The sequence below is a fragment of the Nicotiana sylvestris genome, chromosome 5 (assembly GCF_000393655.2).
Source record: "Nicotiana sylvestris chromosome 5, ASM39365v2, whole genome shotgun sequence".
NCBI classification, from domain to species: Eukaryota; Viridiplantae; Streptophyta; class Magnoliopsida; order Solanales; family Solanaceae; genus Nicotiana; species Nicotiana sylvestris.
This window is the reverse complement of record NC_091061.1, coordinates 115,906,607-115,932,581: the sequence shown is the minus strand read 5'-3', so window position 1 is coordinate 115,932,581 and position 25,975 is coordinate 115,906,607. Positions and strand designations below refer to the sequence as shown.

At 38.7% G+C, this 25,975-nt stretch overlaps 1 protein-coding gene and 1 pseudogene across 1 annotated transcript; both read right to left on the bottom strand.

The window, feature by feature from the left end:
• Positions 1–12,778: 12,778 nt before the first annotated feature.
• LOC104217590 (hydroquinone glucosyltransferase-like) lies at positions 12,779–14,388 on the bottom strand (annotated as a pseudogene).
• A 602-nt stretch (positions 14,389–14,990) lies between these two features.
• On the bottom strand, positions 14,991–25,701 carry LOC104217591 (bifunctional TH2 protein, mitochondrial-like). The gene is made up of 6 exons (XM_009767878.2): positions 25,081–25,701; positions 23,291–23,399; positions 17,233–17,517; positions 16,700–17,114; positions 16,333–16,599; positions 14,991–15,658 (listed from the first exon to the last, which is right to left on the bottom strand). The coding sequence occupies exons 1-6, from the start codon at positions 25,431–25,433 to the stop codon at positions 15,243–15,245; spliced, it is 1,845 nt and encodes a 614-aa protein (XP_009766180.1). The 5' UTR covers positions 25,434–25,701; the 3' UTR covers positions 14,991–15,242.
• Between the last annotated feature and the right edge of the window lie 274 nt (positions 25,702–25,975).

Below are 25,975 nucleotides of genomic sequence, written 5' to 3'. Positions count from 1 at the left end.
TGTGCAGTTCATTATTTAAATAAAAAGGGTGATGATGTTCCTGATTTTATTTTAAATTTCGAACATATATTTTTTATAAAAACTATAACATGGACAATTTTATTGTGTACACGTACGCGTGGCATGATCCCCGGTAATTATAAAAAGTATATAATACGAATATACGTACGCATAATTCGTCCATATAATTGTAAACAATAAGTAAAAAGCGGTAGTAAAATCATGCAATAAAAACGTATTTAGTAAAATCAAGATAATTAAGCCAATAATAAAAACAGTTAAGCGACCGTGCTAGAACCACGGAATTCGGAAATGCCTAACACCTTCTTCCGGATTAACAGAATTCCTTACTCAGGATTTCTGGTTCGCAGAATAATAAACAGAGTCATATTCTCCTCGATTCAGGGATTAAAATTGGTGACTTGGGACGCCTTAAAATTCTCAGGTGGCGACTCTGAAATAATTAAATAAATCCCGTTTCAACTGTCCTTCAATTGGAGAAAACTTCCCCACGCGCCCCGCGGGCGCGGTAAAAAGGAGGTGTGACAATAATTGTGTTAAAATGTTACATTGTTGTTTGTTTTAATTTCGCTGTTTTTTATTATTATTTCATTTTGGTTTTAAAATTAGAAAAAAAAACAAACGAAAAGAGTGAATGAAAATCAGTTTGGGCCCAAGAAATGTAACAAAAAAGGCCCAAAACCGGCACACCAGTCCAGTCCAAGTCCGGCCTGCCCAAGTACGGACCCAAACGACGTCGTTTTAGGGACGGTTAATCTGAGCCATTCATCTCCATTGATCCGATGGCCCTTATTGGCCCTCATGACCCGACCCATTCCCATTTTAACCGACTCCCTACTTAACCAAACGGCACCGTATTGTTAAGCTTCCCCAATCCTGACCATCAATTGTAATCAATCCAACGGCCAGGATTGAATCACCCTCCCCATATATAAACCTAACCTAACACCCCACGCCCCCTATCCGAACCCCCCCCTCCCTTCACTCATCTCCTTCACCAAGCACTGAACCCCTGAAACCCTAGCAGCCGCCCTAGTTTCCCTTTCACCAGAACCCGGCGGCATGAATGCCGGTGACCGCCTCCTGAACACCCTAGGACCACCTCACTGTCCTGAACATGGATCTGCTATCCATTAGCCTCGAATCACCTTCCTTCGTCTCGAATCTTCATTTGAAGATTCGAGTCGAACTCTGACCTACACCAAACCTCACCATCTTCACCCTAGACAATCCCCGAACCTCCCTCGTAACCAAACCATGTTTGGGTTGGTCCGAATCTGACCAGGGAAACACGAATCCCAGATCTGCTGTTTCGAACCCTAGGGTTCTTCGTGCCTGTTCCGTGTTTGTTCCGTGCCTGTTCCGTGCTTGTTCCGTGCCTGTTTAAACCAAGAGTTTATGGTCCAATGGACCTTAATCGAAATGTTTCTCAAAACACTTCGATTAAGGGTTCCTCGTGCCTGTTCCGTGCCTGTTCCGTGCCTGTTTAAACCAAGAGTTTATGGTCCAATGGACCTTAATCGAAGTGTTTCTCAAAACACTTCGATTAAGGGTTCCTCGTGCCTGTTCCGTGCCTGTTCCGTGCCTGTTCCATGCCTGCTTAAACCAAGAGTTTATGGTCTAATGGACCTTAATCGAAGGGTTTCTCATTTGAGAAACACTTCGATTAAAGTCCGTTAAACTTTAAGAAGGGTCTGTTCAAACACAAGTTGATTTTTCTGATCTTTTCTTTCAAAGATTTTAAGGTAAGTTTGTCTTCTCTTCTTCATTCAAGTTCGTGTGTGTGTTGAAGGTCTATTCGTATGGCCAAACATCTTGTTCAAATTGTGTTTTGAATTTTTACCAACTATTTTCTCACACCTTGCCTGGACCTCTGTTATTTGATCAAATGTTTCCTCATTCACTGATAATGCGTGTGTACGTGAACTGCATAACTTACTAAATTGAAACTGTTTGAGTAATCAATCCCCAAGTTAACCTCTGTATTGACATGTGCAAACTGACCCCTTGCTGATACTGTTTGATTCTAATCCTTGGCTTTGATTGTGTATGTTGTAATTAGTATAGTCGATTCGATACATGTCGTTAAATAGGTTTAGTTGTTTGAATGGTAACAGCTTGATTTGTCTCGTTGAACATTGCTTGAATCAAAATTGAAGATCGACTATAGCTATTTACAATTGATGTATTTGAATCAGAAATATAAAGGGATTGATTTTGTTTAGTTGCAGTTAGAATTGGAGGGCATGTGCACTTGTGCACAACATGTGCATGAAGCCCTTTTGGATTAAAATAGTCTGACAGCACATGCTGTCAGATTATATTCTTGCTGCCCATGGCCTGTTTTAGTTTAATAAATGTTAAAAGGGGGCTGTCAGGGATCTCATGGGAGTTTTGTTATTTAAAATAACTGAGTGGAAAAACAGGAGGGAGGGGGGAATTTTGAGTTGTCAAACAGACTGTAAAGTGTTAAGGTTAGGCTATAAAAGAGGCAGACCTTCCATTAGAAGGGGGGGTTCATTTTTTGGAGTCTTGAGAGATTCTGTGAGTAAGAAAACTGAAAAAGGAAAAACAGAAATAAATTTCAGAACACTTGAATGAGTATTGTCTAAAAGAAACTGTGTAAGAGTCCAAGTTGATCAGGCTGTCTTTGTGGTTTTGCTTTTGGTCGTTTGCCAAGCTTTTTGTGGTCATTGGATTTCTGTTGCTGTTACATCCGATATCTTGGGCTTCTTGCTGTCTTTCTGCTCTTTTTCTGGGATTTGTCTGTCTGATGCTCAATCACCTGTGGGCTACATAGTTGTTGCTGGTTGTGTTGCTGTGTTGTTGCTATCTGTTGTTGTTGTTGGTTACTTGCTGCTGATACTCTTTCTCTTCCTTTTCTTATTGTGCAAACATCCAGGTACACGACTAATACTGTCAATGTAACTTGAAGTTGAGTATGAATGCAAAAAGAGAAGAATTGAAGATTGTTTACTTTAAGCATAGACTATTATATTGAATATCATGTAATGCATAATAGTTTACATTTTGTTTGGATACTGAAGGTAACTTGCACGCCTAGTTGATATCAATGTATGAGGATTGAATGTTAGTTGTATATGTATGCTGTTAGATAAATATTCCCAATGCAGTAGGTTGTATCCCAGACTTAGGTTTAAATTGTGTAACATACTCTTTAATGTAGGCCAAGCATGTAAACTATCCACTACTAGTATAGTTATTTCCCTTCTGATAAATTGGCTTATATAACTGTTTAAACCATACTTTAAGACAAAGAACACAGAGCTTGCAATCTCAACCTCACGAAGGTTGAGCCCAAGTCGAGCAAATCAAGCAGGCTCCCAGCGAAAAATAGTGGCCCAGGCCCAAGCGCTACTGCTTGGTTTGGGGTTTGGGCCCTTAATATTCGTTTGGCTGATTGTGTACGTGGTCGTGCTTCTGATTTTGCGCAAGCACTCGGAATTCTGTTATAGATAACTTGCAAGCATGTAATTAACTAGGACTGTCTCTGTTTTCAATTAGTAGAGACAAACGCGACAAGAAACGTAGTTGCTATAGGATATCCTTTTAAAATAAGGACGAGATGAGCCTCGACAAATAAAAACGCACAAGCTGCGGGGCCCTCGTTAAATGTATATATCGAAGCATTCAGTTTCCAAGGCGGGTGGTTTAGCAAATCTCACGACCCTCCCGGAATAATAACGCGATAGCCTCTTTAAGCGCGTATTTAATAATTTTACCTTCTTAAATTCGGGTGCGCATTTATGTGACCCAAATCCAAGTCTCGACGGATTCGAAATGTGTTTCTAATCACGGGTACATTGATTGTGACGTGGTTCGAGATGCATGTCCATGACGTCGCAAATTCCTTTTAAAAATAGAACGAGACGAGCCTCGACAAACAAAATGTACAAAGCTGCGGGGCCCTCTAGATGTATGTATATATTAAAGTATTTAGAATTCGGGATATGCCGTTTAACGAATTTTTACGACTTTCCCCAAAATAACAAGACGCTAGTTGCTTTAGGCGCGCCTTTAACAATTTATTTTCCTTAATTCGGGTGCACATTTATGTGACCCAAATCCAAATCTCAACCGAGTCGAGATATATCGATAACCACGGGTACATTGATGTAACGTGGTTCGAGATATGTTTTCACGACGTTGCAATTCTCGTAAAAATAATAATAATGACAAAAGCGGTTAAAAGATAAAATTTGCACATGGTTCATAATTGTATTTAAAATCAGATAAATAAGCCGAATATAACAGTTGAGCGACCGTGCTAGAACCACGGAACTCGGGAATGCCTAACACCTTCTCCCGGGTTAACAGAATTCCTTATCCGGATTTCTGGTACGCAGACTGTAATATGGAGTCATTCTTTTCCTCGATTCGGGATTAAAATTGGTGACTTGGGACACCCTAAATCTCCCAAGTGGCGACTCTGAAATAAACAAACCAATCCCGTTTCGATTGTCCTTTAATTGGAAAAACTCCCTTGCACCCCCTCAGGTGCGGAAAAAGGAGGTGTGACACCCACTATAACATCAAATTCTACCATATCTAACTCGCTTAGATCTTCTACGATAGATCAACCATGAACTACTATTATACGACCCCTATATACTTGCTTGGCTATCACCGAGTCCCCAACAGGTGTAGATACCTTAAAAGGTTTAACCAATTCAGGTTTTATTCCAAAATTACTAGCAACTAACGGAGTAACGTATGATAAGGTGGAACCTAGGTCAATCATTGCATATACATCATATGAGGAGACTGATAATATACCTGTAACAATATTAGGCGGTGACTCCTGGTCTTGTCATACTGCCAACGCATAAATGCAGTTCTACGGGCTGCTCGAGCTAGATGTTCCGCCTCTGCCTCTACCACGACTCATTGGTGCTTGGGGACCTTGCCTAGGGGGCGTACTGATGATGACGAACTAGTTGTAGATCCTGATGGCTGAGCTATGCTTGTATCACCTCTTATCGGACAATCCCTCATAACGTGGCCCAGATAACCACAAGTATAACAAATACCTAACCCCATACGGCATTACCCGGTATGTTGCTTACCACATTGAGCACATCATGGCAAGGGTGGTCTCATCTGATTTGACTTACCCCTATACTGGGAATTTGAGGCCCTGGAATTCTGACCAGACCTTGAATATGTAGAACGATCAAATCTCTTACAGCCAAATTGAGAGGGCACGTTAGGCGAGGGCTGGGATGGATACCTCGAGTACTGCTGCCTCTGACCACCTCGAAACTCACCAAAAGGACCCGAAGACCTTGCTCTCTTATTCTGGGCCCTATCATGCTCACGATCGGCCTTCTGTTTCTGTTTACGCTTCTCTACACCCTGAGCGTATGCCTGAATATGAGAAATATCCATGTATGGCTGAAATGAGACTGACATACAATCGTTAAGCAAGTGAGGCTCTAATCACATCACAAACCAATGAACCCGATCCTCCATCTTTGATACAATAATGGGAGCATACCTAGACAACAAATCAAACTGACGATTGTACTCTCGAACACTCATGTTACCCTGTCGAAGGGTCAAAAACCTATCAACTCTGGCTCGCCTAAGCTCTGGTGGCAGATAATGACGAAGAAAAACTTCTATAAACTCCTGTCATACTACTGGAGGAGCATCCTCACCTCTGGACAATTCCCAAGACTCGTACCAATTAACCGCAACATCTCGGAATCTATAGGAAGCTAGCTCACCTGACTCAGTCGCAGTGGCCTTCATTACCCTTAACATCCTCTATACCCTATCAATAAATGCCTGAGGGTCCTCATTCGGGTCTGCCCTAGTGAATACTGGAGGGTCTAAATTAATGAAGTCACGAACCCTCGCACTGACGGACGTATCTGCATGACCAATACCTATTTCCTGACACAGAGCCTGCGCGGTTACTAATCGGGTTAATAGTTGAATAGCATCTCTCATCTCCTGACCCGGTGCATCCGAATAAGGTGCTGAATGTACATGGGCGGGCGCTGGAGGTGGTGCCCCTCGAAGTTCTTCTGAAAAGGGCAGGGTATGCGAAGTCTGAGATGGAACCTCACCATGAGACTCTCCCCGAGCCCTGGTAACTCGTGGTGCTTTACTAGTAGTCTCATCAGCCACGGACTTTCCCTTTTGGGCGGCCGTAGCCTTTGGAGACATTGCTGAAAATATAGCATATTGTTAGGCACAGAATTCTTGTATCGCGCGATCTGAGATAAAAAGAGAGGATAACATCCTATATGTCTTGTAACCTCCTATATATAAGTGTGGTAAAAGACACACCCATAAACAAGACTCTACTGGACACGGTCTGTCAACAACCCTTGGACATAACTGCTCTGATACAACTTTTGTCACGACCCAAACCGATAGGCCACGACGGGTGCCTGAGTCCTACTTGTCAAACACCCATATGCATGCGTCTAAGATATGAACCTGAATAACACCTACTGAATTACGAAATAACATACATGAAGGAAACCTGCCAACAAGTCTTATGTACATATACATATAGAATACAGTGAGCGAGCCGGCAAGGCTGCTATAGACAACTATACATCCAAAAATTGGAAGCCGACAAGGCCACATACAACCCAACTAGACATACTGTCTACAGACCTCTAATAGAAACATAACTGTACAAAGACGGGATTGAGCCACATCATACCCATATACATATATATACACAAATGTATCGTACCAAAATCAAAATCAGCTTCGGATCAAGTGGAGCACGCCAACTCTCGCTGATCAAGGATCCTAAGAAGGGGGACCGTTAGCTTGCCTACCTGCACATGCGGGCAAGAAATGCAAGCCCCGTTAAATAGGGCGTCAGTACGAAAAATGTACTGAGTATGTAAGGCATGAAAATTAGTACGTAAAAGACATAGATGAAATATGGAATAAGGAAACACGTCTTTAAATCTGAATAACTTTATAAATTCTTAAATGTTTATTATCTCATGCACGTGTGTATAAATGTCGTGTCATGCATAGGTATGGGTATACATAATATCATCAAGCCATATCCCATATACATATATACGTATATATAACGTCATCTGGTCATGGGTCAATGTAAATGAATGCAATGCATGATAAGTACGTCAATAAAATCTTTCGGAGTGTCATAAGACCTTATGCCTCTGATTAGCATCATGAAACAAACTTTATCAACTTACGTATTTCTGAGACCCGTGAATAGACGATAAAATAATAACACATATGGGAATTCAAGAATATAGACATCTCTAATACTCCTATGAGTAGAGTCATTTATGTAAGTTGTGTATTTGCTCGTTTCGTTTATATCATATGGATCATGCCAAAAGAAAGGAGGAATAGCCTTAACATACATGTTCCTTGAATTTTTTAAACGAAATGAAGCTTTTGCTTCTGTGAAATATGAACAAAATTTACACTTGGATTCTTTGAAATTTTGGAACGAAATGGCTTCTGCTTCTACGCTAGAAGCAACTACTGGAAAGGAGAACAGGTGATACTGAAATACTTTCTTCCTTTTAATACTTTTTCCTTTCTTTTTATGTGACAAACTGACAGTTACACTCTATCACGTGATATTCTGGAAATCAAGAACTATAGAAATGAACATGCTTGTTTTGAATTGAATATCCAATGGCATTATCAAGATAGTTTGCTGTTTCCCCTTTGCATTATTGTTTCTAGCTTGTAAGAGTAGTACTGATGCCTTCTAACGATTTTTTGAATACAAAATGATATATCACCAATGGGTTATCACGTTCTTATCTTAATTAGGTAAGACTTATAATCAAGTCTTACTTAGTTAGGTCTTTAGTGACCACATGGCATAATGACTAAGATAAGAGTCATTTTCTTGTCATGGTGGCTTTGTGCCACATTTTTGGATAGTGTATTTTATTTAAATTTTATCCACTTATTAGTTAATTGGGTAATATTTTGTTACCCGATAATTAACCAATTACTCGCATAATTTAAAAATTACCACAAATTACTTAAAATTTTATTTATTTTTAATATACTTTATACATCGTACTAATGTGATCATATAGTACCTTCCATAGTACTAGTCCATAATTATCGGATATTATTGCTCGACTCGTATTTTATCCCAAATTGGCTACTTTCAACGGAACTTGTTTTCTTTAATTCGTGTACTCATTTATCCTTCATAACACTTATTTATCGCTTGTTATAAATAGCATAAATACATTAATGTCAAGATGATCTCATCCCCGAGTCCACATCGGTTAACTGAAGACGAACCTTTCAACGTACGAAAATGCGAGATGTAACACTTTTATAATTAGCAAATATTTCTGAAAGTTGAAGTTTGGTATCTTGGCATCATATTTGACGTTAAATTTATTCTCCGCATTATTTATTACTCAAATTCATATTATCATTGCTGCATTGTGAGGAAGAGAGTAAAAGCACAAAGGGTGATGTCGTGCCATTTATATCATTTATTTATTATTAGGTGGTGAGGAAGAGAGTAAAAGCACGAAGGATGATGTCATGCTATCTCATTTATTCATTATTACATGGTGAAGAAGAGAGTAAACACATGAATCGTGATGTCGTGCCATTTACCTCATTTATTCAATATTACATGGTGAGGAAGAGAGTAAAAGCAAGGCTGATACAGTGCCATTTATCTCATTTATTCATTATTACATGGTGAGGAAGGGAGTAAAAGCACAAAGGGGGATGTCGTGCCATTTTCATATCTTTGGTTTAACTGATTTAGTGGTTGGTGATTTACTTGGTTACTTCGTGATTTCATACATGTCGTAGCTGTTATATTTTTCCTCTTCTTGCATGTCCCCTCCCAGTTTGTATTTACCATTCTCTATTATTATTGTTGCTTTATATATACTTGTGCAAGTTATTTAGGTAGGTGCCCTATCATAGCCTCATCACTACCTCATCGAGGTTAGGCTCGACACTTACAGAGTACATTGGATCGGTTATACTCATACTATATTTCTGCACTTCTTGTGCATATATTGGTATTGATCCCTATGGTGCGTGAGGTGCGTCAGTTTGGATTACTGTTTACGGAGACTCGAGGTAGATCTGCTGGAGTCCGTAGACCTTGAAGTCCCCTTCCTTTTCCCACTTTTACTGTTCATTTCCTTCGAAACAGTTATATTTATTTCAGACTTTGTGTGTAGACTTCTAGTTGCTCGTATACTCGTGACTCCGGATTTTCTGGGAGAATATATTATCATGTGACTTATATTGGTACTGTATCAGATTGGGTTTCTATGTTTCGTTGTATATCATCATTGTGTTTTTAACTGTTAAAAATTGGCTATTTAATTATCTCACATCGTCTTGCCTGGCAAGTGGATATTAGGCGTCATCACGATTCCGATGTCGGGGTTCCAGGTCATGACAAATTGGTATCAGATCACTAGGTTGCCTAGGTCTCACGAGTCATGAGCAAGCTTAGTAGAGTCTAGAGGATCGGTACAAAGACATCTGTACTTATCTTCCAGAGGCTACGGAGTTTTAGGAAAAATTTCACTTCTTTCCTTCTCTACCATGTGATTTTATTCTATCATTGATGATTGAACCATTCTATTCTTGTTCTCTCGCAGATGGCGAGAACACACACAACATCTGCAGCCGGACAGGAGCCAGAGCCCCTTATGGTAGCTACTACCTGGGGAAGAGGCAAAGGCCGAGGTAGAGGCAGAGCTCAGCCTAGACTCAAGCAGCAGCACCCGCAGTGGATCCTCAGATTGATCATGAGGAGGAGGACCTAGCTCATACCGCACCCATCAGACCAGCTCAGGTCCCAGAGGGATTCATAGCCACTCTAGTGCTTCAGGATACTCTAGTCCGCTTAGTGGGCCTTATGGAGAGTATGGCCCAGACCAGTGCATTTTCGGTGGCACCAAATGTCTCTCAAGCTAGGGAAAGAGCATAGACTCCCGCTACTCACACCCCGGAGTAGGTGGTTCCCCTATATCAGACTCTAGTAGCCTAGACAGTTGGTGTAGTTCATCCAGCTATTGTGGCACATGCCTACTATGTCTTTTAGGGCCTTGTTGAGGTTGGATAAGTTTACCAAGCTCTTTCCTAATCATTTCAGTGGTGCACCATCTAAGGATCCACATAATTATTGGACTATTGCCACGAGGTGTTGCGCAACATGGCTATTGTTGAGACCAATGGGGTCGACTTTGCAGTGTTCCAAATGACCGGTTCTGCGAAGAGATGGTGGAGAGATTATGTGTTAACTAGACCAGTTGGTTCACTTTCACTTACCTAGGATCAGTTTTGACAGCTATTTCTAGAGAAATTTATTCCTTTCACTCTGAGAGAAGATTAACGCAGGCAGCTTGAGCGCCTTCAGCATGGTAGCTTGACTATTACCCAGTATAAAACTCGATTTGTGGACCTAGTTCACCGCGCCATTATCTTGCGCATTAATTAGCGGGAGAGAGTAGGGAGATTCATTGATGGGATAACTTTCACTATCAGGCTATAGATGGCCAAAGAGACCGGTGATGATATTTCTTTTCAAAGGGCTATAAAGATTGCTAGACGGATCGAGATGGTTCGTGGTCAGGAAAGGGGGTCGTTATTTTATAAAAGGCCTTGTCATTTCGTTGGTTTCAGTAGTGCCTCATCTGGAGGCAAGGGTACTTTTGATAGAGGCCATCCTCCCAAGCCATTTCAGTCAGTGTTTCAGGCATCCTACAATGCATTGGGTAATCATGGTCCTTATGTATCTCATCTTAAGTAGCTATCCTATAGTGCACCATCAGCTGGATTAGTGAACCTCCAATCTAGAGTTATTAGAGTGGTTATCCAGGTCGACAGGGCCAGTTCTAGGGTCAACAGTCACAGCAGCCGAGGGCTTGTTATACTTGTGGAGATCTAAGGAACTTTTCTATATTTTGTCGTAGATCACAAGGCGGAATGAACTAATAGGGTTCTCGTACCATGGTTCCGGCACTGGTTGCGCCCGCTCAGCCATCTAGAGGCGGGATCAGGATGCCAGAGGTGGAGGTCAGGCCTTTAGAGGTGGAGGCTAGCCAGCTAGAGGTCGTCCAAGGGGTGGAGGTCAAAGTGGTGGGCCCAACCCGTTTATTTTGCATTCCCGGCTAGACCTAAGGCCGAGTCATATTATGTCGTCATCACATATATTGTTCCAATTTTTCATAGAGATGCTTCAGTTCTATTTAATCCAACTCTACTTATTCCTACATGTCATCCTATTTTGCTTCATACCTGGTTGTACCTCGTGATTCTTTGAGTTCTCCTATGTATGTGTCCACGCATGTGGGTGATTCTATTATTGTAGATCGTGTTTATCGCTCTTGTATGATTACTATTGGGAGTCTTGATACTAGTGTAGACTCCGACTTCTTGATATGGTGGACTTTAATATTATTCAGGCATCGATTGGTTGTCACCATATCATGCTATATTGGACTGTCACGCTAAGACGGTGACCTTAGCCATGCCAGAGTTGCCTCGATTAGAGTGGAGAAGGACTTCTGGTCATTCTACTAACAGGGTTATTTCTTATGTGAGGCTCAACGTATGGTCGAGAAGGGATGTTTAGCTTATTTGGCCTATATTGGGATTCTAGTGAGGAGGTTCCATGGATTCGGTATCAATTGTGCGTGAGTTTCTAGAGGTGTTTCTTGCAAATCTATCGGGGATGTCACTCGACAGAGATATTGACTCATGTATTGACTCGGCTGCTGACACTCAGTCTATTTCTATTCCACCATACCGTATGGCCCCATTGGAGTTGAAGGAATTGAAGGAGCAGTTGCATGATTTGCTTGATAAGGGATTCATTAGACCTAGTGTCTCGCTTTGAGGTACGCCTGTGTTGTTCATGAAGAAGAAAGATGGTTCTATGAGGATGTGTATAGACTATCAGTAGTTGAACAAAGTAACCATCAAGAACAAGTACTCGTTGTTGGGGATTGATGACTTATTTGATCAGCTTCAAGGTTTTCGAAGATCGATTTGAGGTCTGGCTACCATCAGTTGAATATTAGGGCATCTGATGTCCCTAAGACAGCTTTTCAGACTTTGTATGGCATTATGAGTTCCTACTGATGTCATTTGAGTTGACAAATGCCCCAGCAGCATTTATGGAGTTGATGACCGGGTATATAAGTTTGGATTCATTTGTGATTGTATTCATTGATGACTTGATTTATTCCCGCAGTCAAGAAGAGCATGAGCAGCATCTTGGGATTATACTTCAGACTCTGAGAGATAGTTAGTTATATGACAAGTTTTCAAAGTGTGAGTTTTGATTGGACTCGGTTGCCTTTTAGGGCATGTTGTATCGGCTGAGGGCATTAAAGTAGATCCTAAGAAGATTGAGGCGGTTTAGAACTAGCCTAGACCTACTTCAGCTACAGAGATTCAGAGTTTCCTGGGTTTGGCATATAACTATATATATATATTCCTATTTTAGTTGGGTTAATATTTATTAGATTGAAAATAAATAATAAAAGTGAAATACGAAAATACTACTGGAAAGTTGTATTTTTCGGTCACTATGATTTTTATGTGGGTTAGTGAAAGTTTTATGAGTTTTATGTGAAAAAATATAGTAATATGATATTGGTGAAAAAAATCATAGTTATGTGACCATTTGTAAAATTTACCCCCAAAAAAAAGGGTCATAAGTACATAGGTATCATCCCTGTACATCAAGTCATAATAATTAATCCATACGCGTCTAACTTTTTACAATAGCAAAACAATATCACGGCAAGGTTGTAACTAACTAGACCTGGAATTACAAACATGCATACATTTCTGTATAAATAATGGCTAATCAATTACTGCACAACCTTCTTTTTCAATTTTGCAGCCAATTCAGCTACTACTTTTGTAGAAGAACCATCTTGACTCAGCACTTTAGCTACTGCATCTTTAACATCTCTCGTTCTATGCGCGCTCTTTTTCCTTCTTCACCTTGCATTAATCCAACTTTAACAATTTCCAATCTTTCCACCACTCCATTTTCATTGGCTTTTGGCCTCATGAGTGCCACTTTTATGTCCTCGGTTAACTTAACCGCATTCATCTTTTGTTCCGCATAAAGTGGCCAAGCTATAAGTGGTATTCCATGGACCATACTCTCTAGCGTCGAGTTCCATACTCTCTATTGAACCGTGGCTAAGAATTTGAGCTTGTGGGGCCCAATTGGACACCACTAAACCTAACCTTTTAGTTCTTTCCAAGAACCCTTGTGGTAGAAAATCAAGAGGGTTTGTTGAATCTTGGACATTAAAATAAGTAGCATTGGCTAAAATAGTGCCTTTAGGGGGGCATCTAATTACCCACAAGAATCTCAACTGCCTATGAATCATTTGCAGTCCTAATGCAAATTCAATAAGTTGCTCATGAGAGAGGGTCCCACCGCTCCCGAAACAGATGTATAACACAGATCCACGTGGCTGTTCATCGAGCCACGTCAGACACTCCGACCCATCATCATTTTTACTACCCGAATCCATCTGAATAAGTGGTCCAATCGGGTAAACGGGTGGGTTACCGGGTTCTTCTTGAAGAGCTTTAATAGCTCCACCTTCTAATTCCTTGAAACTATTCACTACGATTCCCTCAACCATAATATACCTCTTTGCATGATAAAGAAGCCATTTGTAAGCTTCATTCTTTCGGTCCTGAACCGGGTCAAGAAGATCCTTTCTATGAATAGGAATACAACCCGGAATCATAACCGGTTCAGGCAACTCCCTATACTCACATGACGCATGAGTTGCATCAAGCTTAGGCAAGTAAAGAAACAAAGATAAAGCCATAGCTGTAGAAGGGTAATATATAAGGTGGAATCTTGAAATCAATGGCAATATCAAATGCATCAGTACCAAAAAGATCAACAACCAAAGCAACTAGTAATAATTTCTTGGACTCAAGAAGTGACTTTAAGAACTCACGTAGTGAAGGAAGAGAACGTGTAACAGTAAGGGAGATTCGGGTTTCCGCTTTGACATTATGTGGCAAGTCATCCAAGTTAACTGGAGGAAGTAGGTGGTAATTGATGCAATTAGAGGGAAGAGAATTATCAAGGAAATTTTTCTGATCTTTAGAGATAGGTTTATTTGTTGGGAGGATAAGAGTGATAGAGAACTGGTGTTGAGCGATGAGCCGTTTGGCAAACTCTACTAGAGGGATTAGGTGACCCATACCAGGACTTGGTAAAATGGCAATATGGGGATTTTGTGATGCCATTGTATACCAGCTTCAGCAATGGAGTTTAAAGGGAGGTTCAGCAATAGATGTAGCAAAAATGATGAAGAGAATATATAATTTGCTCTTTACTATATACAGAAAGTTTTGGGAACAGTTCAAAGTAATCAGATAAGCGCAGTTTAATCAATTTAAACACGTTCTCACATGGTTGACAGCCAATTGTGAGGAGAACATGATAAGCACACAAAATTTGAGGATAGATATTCAACATTAAAAGTCAACTATGAATTTAAATAGATACAGGCTGATGATCTCACTGCTATTAATATTTGGAAATTTCGTCATATGCTCAGATCACACTACACGAAAGAAACACACACAAGAAAAATCAACTAAAACTGCTCAAATAATTTTATTTTGTTTTGGTTGGTTGCTCGAATATATTTTAAACTCGGAGAAAAGAAATTGTGCATGCAAGAAAAGCAGATGAAAACTGGAAAGATGTAACTACATAATTCATTACAGAGAACCTCACTAGAACCAACAATGATCGTTCCAACAGCTGCAGAATCAAAAACAAGTCATCCAGCCAAGATTTTAGATTATCAATACACTGCCTCTCGAAAAAATTGAACAGCGAGAACCTGTAATTCACCTCCTTCAAAACCATTGTATGTTTGCTTTATCTGAGAACCATTCACCAAGAATATATAAGACCCTAGAAGTAATAATAAAATTTTAGAATAGAACAACCACCAGACATTTAACATTTGCAGTATTCATATAGAATCTCCAGCCAAATGAATCACATTTACATTTCTGAACAGAAGACCCTGTAGAAAAACAAAAATGGAACAACAGAACTGATCTGTGGGGCCTGCATTAAAACTAGCCACAAAGCTGTATGTATGATCTACTATATAAGGATTTCTCCATATGTCCTAATAAGCATGGTGAATATGTAACTTGAAGAGAATTCATGACCCCAATACAAAAGCATGTATCTCAGCCCAGCTAGAGGCAGTATAGAGAACACCAGATAGTCCCTTCCAACAACTTGACAAGTCTACCCCAGCGCACATCTTCTGTTTCTGGACAACACCTGCAAACAGAGGAACAAAAGAAACACCAAAATGATTCCCCACCGTCCTTAGACTTGAGCTCGTACCAAGCACAATGCCAACATCTGCTTCAAGCAAGCAAAGTAAGTCGCCGACTGAATCCCCAATATAAACAGTCAGATTTTTTTTATCATTGCTACAGTTCATTCGAATTTTACTGAATGCTTGAACCTTGTCAATGGGGGATTCAACTTTCTTAACAATTTCACCAGTGGATAGAGATTCTTGAAATATAAACTCATTGGCATGCACATTCAGAGCATCTATACCCCCTGTTCAGCAAAAGGCAGGAAAAGAGAACTGCTTTGTAAGCCAAAAAGGCAGGACAAAATTTAACATCACATTATTAATGACAAATAAAAACGATAACTGTTCAGTAAGACCCTCAACTTCTACCATAACGCAAACAAAATAGAGCTTATGTCATCAGCTTCGGAACCCAACTAAAGATTATTATAAGCATGCCAATACTATATGAAGAATGTTCATATCTCTAAGCTTAAGAGGAAAAGATAAGTCAAAAAGGAAGGAGAACGCTTGACACAAAAATAAGAACAGGGGAAAGCAAGGTAAATTTGAAAAACAAGGAAAATCAGCTTTTTCCTCCACTCTCTTTTCCATTCCCCCCCCCCCCTTCTTTCTTCTCATTCATTTTGAAAGTGTTTTACTTTCCCATGGTACAAGAAAGAATAGCGGGTGGAAGCAAGATTGGCGCAACGAAGGGGGACAAATGTCACTTGGCAACCAAAAAAAGTTTAGCAAACTTCCTAGCATATCCAGGTGCAACTAAGGAATCAGAAGAGATTTGATAAAAGGTAGATCGACCATAACAATCAACCTACAGCAATAAATTTAGCAGATCTAGTGTACCCAACTGAAACATTATGATTAATGCACATGTTCAACTGAAGTTCCATTTTACTAAGTTGTCTTAGCAATGAAATACCTGAAGAAAAGGAAGACCTAATAAGGTCGCCACACCAGCAATAAGAGAGGACATGAATGTCTGCATTCAGATTTTCATTTCTTATTATGCTCTGGAAGAAGTTGGTGCAACCATCCTGGAGAATCAATCGCTGCCCAGCTCGTTTTATGTCTTCAAGGTTTAAACCTTTCAGTACCCCAGATTCAGTCACCCTAGTATTTGCCCTTTTCTCAAAATCAGAAAGTTCCTCAAGTGTTTTATGCAGTCTTTCATAATCAAATTTTTCCGCTGTAAGAGTAAGATTCTTAGAACAGGTTCATTCCAGCTGTTTAGCAATATTATGATATCAGAAGGTTGAAAAAATCAAAAGATTAAGAAAAAGTGTTACCCTTTTCAATAAGTAACATCTTCTCTATACATTGCTCATACTCTTCAGTGTACTGCTTAGAGAGATCTCCCCATGTATTCCTCAAATCAGCCGACAACATCCGCGCAATTTGATTCTCTGGTCGATTTTGATCAGATCTTGGTGCTGTTATAATTGCAATTTCAGCCAAGATGGCAGAAGAATCAACAACAGTGCATGTCAAATCGAAATCAGAAAATATTGTAAGCCGGTGCTCAGCAGGGTTGTGATCTTTTGACAAAGGGATGACAGCTTTCTGAATAAGTGGCTGGGCTAAGAAGAAACCGATTTCAAGTTTCATTGCTTGATGATAAAGCTTTTCAATGATGTCAAGCTCCTCGCCTGTCAAAGGGACACTCAGTTTATCCAACAAGTCCTCTGTTTGCAGAGCTGATGCCTATTATTTAATAAACAACAGACTTGAGTTCAGTTAAGTAAAATGTGTATTATGTCATAAAATATCTGTCACAAGCTGAATTCATCAGTTTGGCGAGTAAGAATAAACAGCCACATACCTGGAAACCTTCAGAGGTATAACTGTCAATCCACTTCTTGTATGGATGAATTTTCTCTCCCTCGAGGAACGCTTGCAGCTCCTTACCAATGTAGGCGTAAAGTCTCATGCAAGGAGTCATAGCACCTAGAGCATAAGCTGCCAACTTCGTTCTCTCAAATGGCGTGGCAAGTTTAGCAGCTTTTACTCCTTCGACCTTTCCTGAAGCTGTAGCTGATAAAAAATCTGTGTACTTGGCCGTTGCAGGGTTAAGAGGGCACTCTTTGACCAGATCAATGCCCCACTCCTATAGAAGCGATTGTGAAATGATTTATTTTCCCAAGCAAGAAGACATGACATGCACATAAGAGAGTTTAGAATGTACTTTGCTACAGAGGACTCAAGATGATCATAAACATTAACTGTTAACAATGGTTGCTATCACTTATCAGTAACAACACCTCTTAACTTCCTTGCCAAATTAGTTACACTCGAGAGAGATACTGAGATTGTGTTTTCTCGAATAGAAATGAAAATAAAACTCAATATGAAGCTCTCGTGTGTGCTATGTGTGAAGTGCTTAAATATACAGTACTTTCAGACGATATAAACATCTTGGCAGCTCAAAATATTAGCTACTGTGAATCTACAATGATGAATCAGTTGGGCATTAACCATGGACATCATGCTATTTCTGAAGTATAGCAGGAAATGACTTGGATATTGGATAATCAAGAAGCTTGCCATGATAGCACAGATAAACTAACAGTCTGCAGATAGTGCCATTCGTCTATTCGCTTAAAATTTTCCTCTCTTATCCTTTCTGCTACTGTATCCCTAAAAAGGAAGTAGGATATCTTACCCATTCTTTCTTTGCAATAAGCACATAAGACCTACCAAAATGCCTTGACTACTCATCAGCATTAAGTCTTATACACAATGCATAACCAATTTTCAGACAAGTCCTTCATAGCCCATTAAATTCAGACAGACCTTAGTGATCCAAGAAGAAAAATATACTAATAGGTTTTCACTTGAGCTTTCCGCAGCAAAGCAAGTCTACAAGCCACTGCAGTGAGGTTATAGGTCTGATCACATATAACTATGATCTATACTCATTTCAATTGCCTTTGCAGTGTTTAGTTTCCTCTGCCGAGTCATGTTTGCATAGGATAAGACGAAGTTATTTTCTCTTAGTAATGTTAAGAGTTAAAATTACCTATTCTAGAAGTGTGAAAAGTATGCGCCATTTTAGTACGGCAGAATTTTCTTTCAAAGGAAGCAATCACTATTGCAGATAGCTTCAAAGAAAAGGGAAAGGGATACATTTATGGTTTAAAATCCTCTTTAACTAATCTTAAGGACATTCTATTATCTTTTTGTAACCTCCATTTATATCTTTCAATAAGTTAATTATCCCATAAAAAGAAGAATATGAAAGAAAATCTAAAAGGAAGATGATGAATTTGGGACCAAAAGGAATAGTGAGGAATTGATTTTTTCTTTCCTCAAATAGTGAGGAATTGATTTAAGGAATTACCTAAATTATGAAAAAACAACCATATCTTTGACTGCCAACCACTATTATGAGCTCATATGATCTCACATTTCCAATGTGTTGATGATACTGACTTCTTGCTTTCTGAAATACTTCAGGCTTTAGAGACCTCGCCATTCTTAATGTGCTTTTGAAATTACAGGCTTGAACGGTTTCAAATGTTGGGTAGCAAGTATTAGCACCAATCTTTCCAGTTTCAACAGTAGGTGATGACTGACAATAACCAGACCTTTTTATTGACAAGGATGTCCCTTAAGAGGTCAACGAAGAAACTCTCACTTTATTGCATCCAACTATTGAAAGATCATTAAGCAGTTAGACAAACGGAAGTGTAACCATTCTTCCTTCCTAAATTATATTGACTAGCACAAAGGACTAAGGAGTGGATAGCACTGCTTATAGCCTTATACACATAAATGATAGACCAAGCGTATAATTTGACCGACTTAGGGCCCGTCTTGCCACAAAGGAATATTATAATAATTGCTCTTCTACTATTAAGATTGCTTCTGTAAGGCGACCCCGGCGCGTTTCATTCTACTATAAGCATCTGTAAAGAGAATTCTCCCATATTTCTTCTCTTTTCACTGTAATCAATAACAAAATGAAACCCATAACAACAGATATGCATAAGTGAAAATTGTATAAATTAAGATGAATTTCCACAATGAACAACCATTCACCTTTTCAAGTGATGTTCTCATTTGGCCCTCAAAACTTGGACAAGAGGGAAAAGAAGTTGTAGAATTTGAGGAAAGGACATTCTTTCCACTTAATAATCCCTCAGACTCATTTTTAGAAGTTTTCTCAGAGGGCATTGACGTTCAAAAAATTAGATAATTCATTCCTCTTAACAGCTCTAACTCATGGAAAACCAAGTTCTTCCTATAGCTTACAAATGTAAAAACCTCTTAGTTCCAACATTACAACCTGTCCTCTCCATTTTCAATAGAAAAAGAGAGGACATATGGAAAACTTTTTCCCAAAATCTAACAATCACATCAATGACATGGCAGGACCACCATTTCTAGAATTGATGAAGATTGCACCTCCTAGTGCTTCTTCAATTTGTTTGTTCGCTTACCAACAAGCACCAACATCTTAAACCTGTATGACCATTTGACCAAACTAGACTAAACAAGCAAAAGGGAACTAACCAACCAGCAGAAACGAAAAGTATGCCTAACTCACTATCAACATTAAGAAAAAGAAGATATCCACCAAATATAAAGTGGTTACTAGAATTTCACCGAGTAATATTATCCCAAAAGAGAATTTGCTCAACATTATTGATTATCAAGACACACCGTGCTACGCGTAAGAGCGCAAATACGCAGTTACTTGACCAATAGTTACTTCACTTTTACAGCAGATCAGAACAAAGTTAAACATGCCCACTGGAGTATCCTTGACTTTGTAAAAAGTACCAAAACATCCACCAATATCAAAAAGAGAAAGACATTAGTTGCAGATCCAAACATCATTTGACAAATAGTTTCTGATTTTATCCACTAGCTCAAGCAGTTCTCATTTTCTCAAAAAGAACCTGCAAGGTCTCCTAGTGTTGAGCCTAATTATACTACGACATCAATCGTAGATCTGTGTTTTTTGCCAACCATAATCATCCTTTGGTATATATATTTTCTTTATCCCTAAAAAGAAACAAAAAAGCAAAAAGCCATCTTGTGTATATACACTTACCAAAGTAATAAATTACCATTTCCTATAACTAATAAGACCTGATGCAACTAAAATATAGGCTAACTGGCATGCAAAGAAAGACACTAAAATGATCTTTTGGCATGAAACCTCATTGGTAGAAAGCTCTGGTTGCAAAGTTGCCACAGTCTCATTTGATAACTAGGAGCAAACTTATCAATTAACTAAATCCTGGCAACCGGTTATCTTATTTGTTTCCTCCTCTCTTGTAATCCTTCTCTCCCTCCTTCGAACTAGTCAAACTATATTGTTTTTTTGCCACCTGCTATGCCCACTAAGCTCTCCCCGTAATCCACACCATCGTGTGCCCAAGATGTATAAGTGAAATTCACTGGAAAAACATATTTTAAAGTACTTCAATATAGACTGACAAATACATAATCTATTGAGACCTCAAACTCCCGACATAGACAAGGTATCTTTACATCTAAAGACTATTCACACCTTACATCAAACAGATGTTAGATGGTCAACTATCACATGCATATAAAGATAGCTTCTGTAAGTGGAGAAGGGTAGAGGGGCGGGCCCATTATCCACCGAGTTTCAAAGGCTGCGGTTGGTCCAGAGGATCGGCCCCAGACGGATTTCTCGGTCATCAAAAAAAAAAGAGAGATAGCTTTTGTGCTAATAACTGTATCCTAAAAGTATGCCAGTGTAGACAATTGAAAGATTGAGAAAACCTGTAGTTTTAGATAGGGAGAAGGTTCAAATTTGTCCCTCTACTATAATATATTGTTTATGTTTGTCCCTCGTTATACTTTTCGTCCATTTTAGCCCCTACCATTAATAAACTCTTCAGATTTGCCCCTAACCCTAATGGCCATACACTGTGGCAGCTGATCCCTCCAATTTTGTCCATTTCAGCTGCCAAGTCAGATAGCCGCATGTCATTCACTACAGAATGGGTCAAGATCTGACTTTCTTTTTAGACCTCAAAAGATTTTTTTATCGTAGGCCACAAAATATGGGAAAATGATGTGTCAAACCAACAATGGAGTAATCACGGCAGCAAAATCAAATTTAACAGAATGTGAAGCGATTCACAACTGCAAGAAATGACAATAGTGAAAACCCAGCAGTAAGTTTAGATCCATGACCAACTATTTGGCCATGGAAGACAAACTTGACTATTTCAGCTACAAGTTCAAATATTGGCTTCAACTATAACAAATGAAAGTGCTCTGAAGCTAAGTCCCTCAAGGTTGCAGGTATAAAATTGAAATCGGTAAAGGGAAACGGCAAAGGAATTTATATTTGTGTTCATAAAGAAAAATTCAGAATGAAAAATCTACTCATAACTGTATTCTCAATCTTTTTGAAGAGCACGGACAACGCAAATATAAAGTGAAAGAAGAAATATTTGTAGTATATTTGCAGAAGAAGATGACTCTCTCATATCCCAAGTGCGGGCAGTCAATTGGATTAGAAAAAACAAATAAAATAAGGCACATACTAAATAGTAATCTCAGATATCCTGAATGCAGTCCTCATTTATTTCCCAACCACAAGATCAACCCCCGCTTTTACATGCTATTTTTAATAAGTAAGCCTGTTTTTAAACGACGCCGGAGAATGTTTCAGACCCGATCGAAGACTCTGCCACCTTTTCTTTCCTCTCTTTTATTTCGTTCTCTCTCCTGGGCCATCTGACTTGGCATCTTTTTTTTTAATCTGACTTGGCAGCTGAGATGGAAAAAAATTGGTGAGGTCAGCTGCCACAGTGTAGGACCGTTAGGGTTAGGGGCAAATCTGAAGAGTTTGTTAACGGTAGGGGATGAAATGAACGAAAAGTATAACGGAGGACAAATATAAACAATATACAATAGTAGAGGGGTAAATTCAGACCTTCTCCCTTTTAGATAACCACTAATAAAAGTAACATTAAAATGATTGGACCCAAATACAGCAAAATGATTATAGAGGATTCACATAGCAGACCCTAACTTTATTTGGGATTAGGCTCAATTGATTGATTTACTGATAGTTGTATGCTCAAAGTAATGCCTAAATATCGTCCACCCCGCATTCTAAACAAAAAAGGGTTGGAAAATGCAAACCTTACACGCACATCCGCACCCATACCCTGGTCCACATAACATACTGCTGAATGGGTTACGACAGAGATCCATTTCACCAGGTTGTGCACAAATGTATATAGTGCCTTCTAGGCTACTAAACTTTTCGAGGTTGAAAGACTAGTTAAACTCTTAATATAGTGATGTCGCCAGATTTGACTTTATCCTTAGAAATATTTTGAATAGTGAGGATGCAAAAGCTAAAGTTGGAGATGGTAACTTAGGTTGGCAAAATTATAAGTTCATAACTAAAGTAATTTTTACATCAAACTTCTCCCAGACATCAAAGTCCCTGTAAGTTTCAAGATAAATGACCTAGTCTTTTTTTTTAAGCATCGACAGATGAATGTACTCACTTACATGGAAAATGGTAATAAATTAAAAAAGAGAATTACAGATCACATTCCTTTCCGACGAGCCTACTCAAGATTAAAAGAAAGCCAGATGTATGCTTCGTCTACCGCTAGAACTAAGCAAAAGCTTCATGTTTTGTTGCAAAAGCAAATTGAACGGACAATACAAATGGGTAAAAGGATCCAACATCCCTTTTCCAGTGCATTCAAAACAAGGGTTTAAGTTCTATGACTGAGGTTAAAGTCAACCATATCTCTCAGGAGGAAAGAAGCAACAGGAAATTTGTGGACATGGCCATACTAATCACAAAGTGGTGAATGAGAAACTTGAATTTAATGGAAAAGAAACTGGGTCAGTGACTCATATCTTACTTTTAAAACTGAATCATGCATTTTAAGTTCTTCAATAACATTCTTCCGCAATTCACTAATGCCAACCTTCGCATCGTCATCATCAGTACACTCTTCTGCAGCTTCATACCTGCAGGTTTTTTTTTTAAATCTTAACAAACTTCTTAGCAGAAGAAAGACATGAAATAAAATTATTACACGACCAGCAAAGACCATGCAAAAACAGATCTTATTGCCCCCAAAAATCGATCATTAGTCCAAACTCTTACAATTATTAGCAATAACATAGAGCATCAAAACCACTAAACCCAAAAAAATTCCGGCATCCTAGCAAAACAATGTGAATAGAAGAACTTTAAGAAAGAGTACATATAATTCATTACCAAAAGAGACCTAAAAATGAGAATAAGGTTGAAATTCATTTTACGGTCCTTAAACTATGGGTGGGGGAATTTCACCCCCAGGTCTTGACTGGATACACCCTTGCAAAATCGTAGCAATTTCTGGCAAAAAATAAAGGACCAAAATAATGGATAGTCTGGATGAAAATACTTCAAAAAAGAAGAAGTTATACCATTAAGTGGAGGTAAAAGAAATCCTGTAGAAGATAAGAGAGCAAACAAAAAGGAAAAACAAAGGAGAGAGGACTTAGAAGTTTTAACTTTAAACTTGTAGAGAAGAATCGAGACAGACTATTGTCTTGTCCCTTTAAGTTTACATCTAGCATTGGAGAGAAATTGGAGATTGATCACAACAAAAGTTCGGAAAAGGCCGACCAAGTCAGAGAATGAAAAGACAAATCGACCAGAAAAACATCTAGCATTTTGTTTTTCCTTTTCTTCTCTTAGGTTGTTCTTTTTCTTTCACTTAACCAGAAAAAAGTTATTTTCATGTATATTTTTCCCCTCCACAACTTTAATGCTTTATTTTACCTGAACATGCCGAAACTCTAGCAGACATTCCCTTAAAGGGTAAAGTAATCCACTAGCCATATTCAGGCCTGTAAATTGGATTTCTCCACAGGAATGAATTTCATACTTCTAGTACATTTTAGTTGAAATGGATAGATATTTTTAGTGCCACTTCTTGTACATTTTGACCAACTAACAAAATTAAAGATCCTCTTCTATGTAGATGGACTAAGTCCACATTCTTTCAAATGTCAGATAGACATTCCCTTTTCTTTCTGTTAGTTAAATCCCATTTTCTTTCCCTGAAAAATAAAGTTAAGACACATAAAATGCTATTCCATAAGCCCTTATACGCCTGGAGAAAAGGAAATAAATAATACAACAAAGAAGGTAGCAACTTTCTTGATTTTCCTTAGAAACCAAATAAACACAGTACTTATAAAAACAATAAAAACAAGAAATCACAAATAAACACAAATGACATCATTTCCACCAGCCAAAGATAATTAACGGTACCAGACAGAAGAAAAACATATACTCCCTTTTTCTCAAATTTATGTGATACTCTTTGCTTTTTAGTTTGTCCAAACATAAAATGATACATTTCTATATATAGAAACAAATTAACTTTAAGCTTCTTGCTTTAGCCTTAGTGAGATGATTCATAGCGACACAAATATCTATAGCATATTTCAACTACAAGTTCAAAAGTTCTTTGCATCACAATTTTGGGGAACGGAGGGAGTAATTACTAAAAAAATATTCTAACATAAATTTACACTTTAAAGCACCAACCAATTACTGCAGTAACAGAAAAAAGAAATACATAATCACTGAAACATTTTCTAAGGAGTAACATTTATTATTTATTATTTAAAGAAAAGGAAGTGAAGAACTGACGCTTGAGCGAAGGATTTGAGGAAGTGAACATCCTGAGCAATGTAATGGCGGAAAGTATCCAGATTTAGGGTTCCTGATGCCAAACTAACCACAAACGGAGTGTAGAGTGCGAACGTAGACTCTCTCTTGAACTTGATCCAACACTTCCTCGCTATACCCACACATTCCTCCTCTACCGGAAACTTGTTCACCGCCGCCGCCGGCTTTGGTTTCGCCGACGCCATTGTAATGGGCGATCGTAAATACCGAGAGTGACGGGGGTATAATTGGAATCCTAACCCAAGAAGCGCGTTGGAATTGGAGAATTTGATCACTGGGTTAACAAGAAGGGGCGATAATAATAAGAAGCGCATAAATAAGGCAGCTTTTGTCTTTTCAGTAATTTGTGGGAATTTATGAAATTTGGGATTGTAAATGAAGATAAGAAATTTTTTAGTGTTTGTAGTTTGTAGTATTCTACATGGTGCAAGTATGTATAATATGGAGGGAAGAGCAGAGTAGATTTTTGGTTGGGGGCTTTGGAATGGAAGCAAGGAAAAGGGGAGAAAGGGAGTGAGGCGTTTGGTAGTGATTTGCCACTCGGAAGTGAAAGGAGCTTCTAAAAAGTGAAACTAGCAATTTTGGTAAGGAACCAAACCATGATTGGGATGAACAAGTAGAAAGAAGTTTTAGGAATTTTGCTAAAGCACCATCGTTTAGAGCCCATTAGATATACTTTGTCTAATTATCATTTATAATTGTAACAAAAATTGTCCTCAAAACCTCTAGTAACTAAGTAAAGGCTCTAGCAAACTAAACTACAAGCACGTTAACCTCTTGTTTCTGTTCAAAACAATTAATCTCTTATTTTGTGAATTTGCTATAAAATTCAAATATAGTTATAAATGGTAAATTT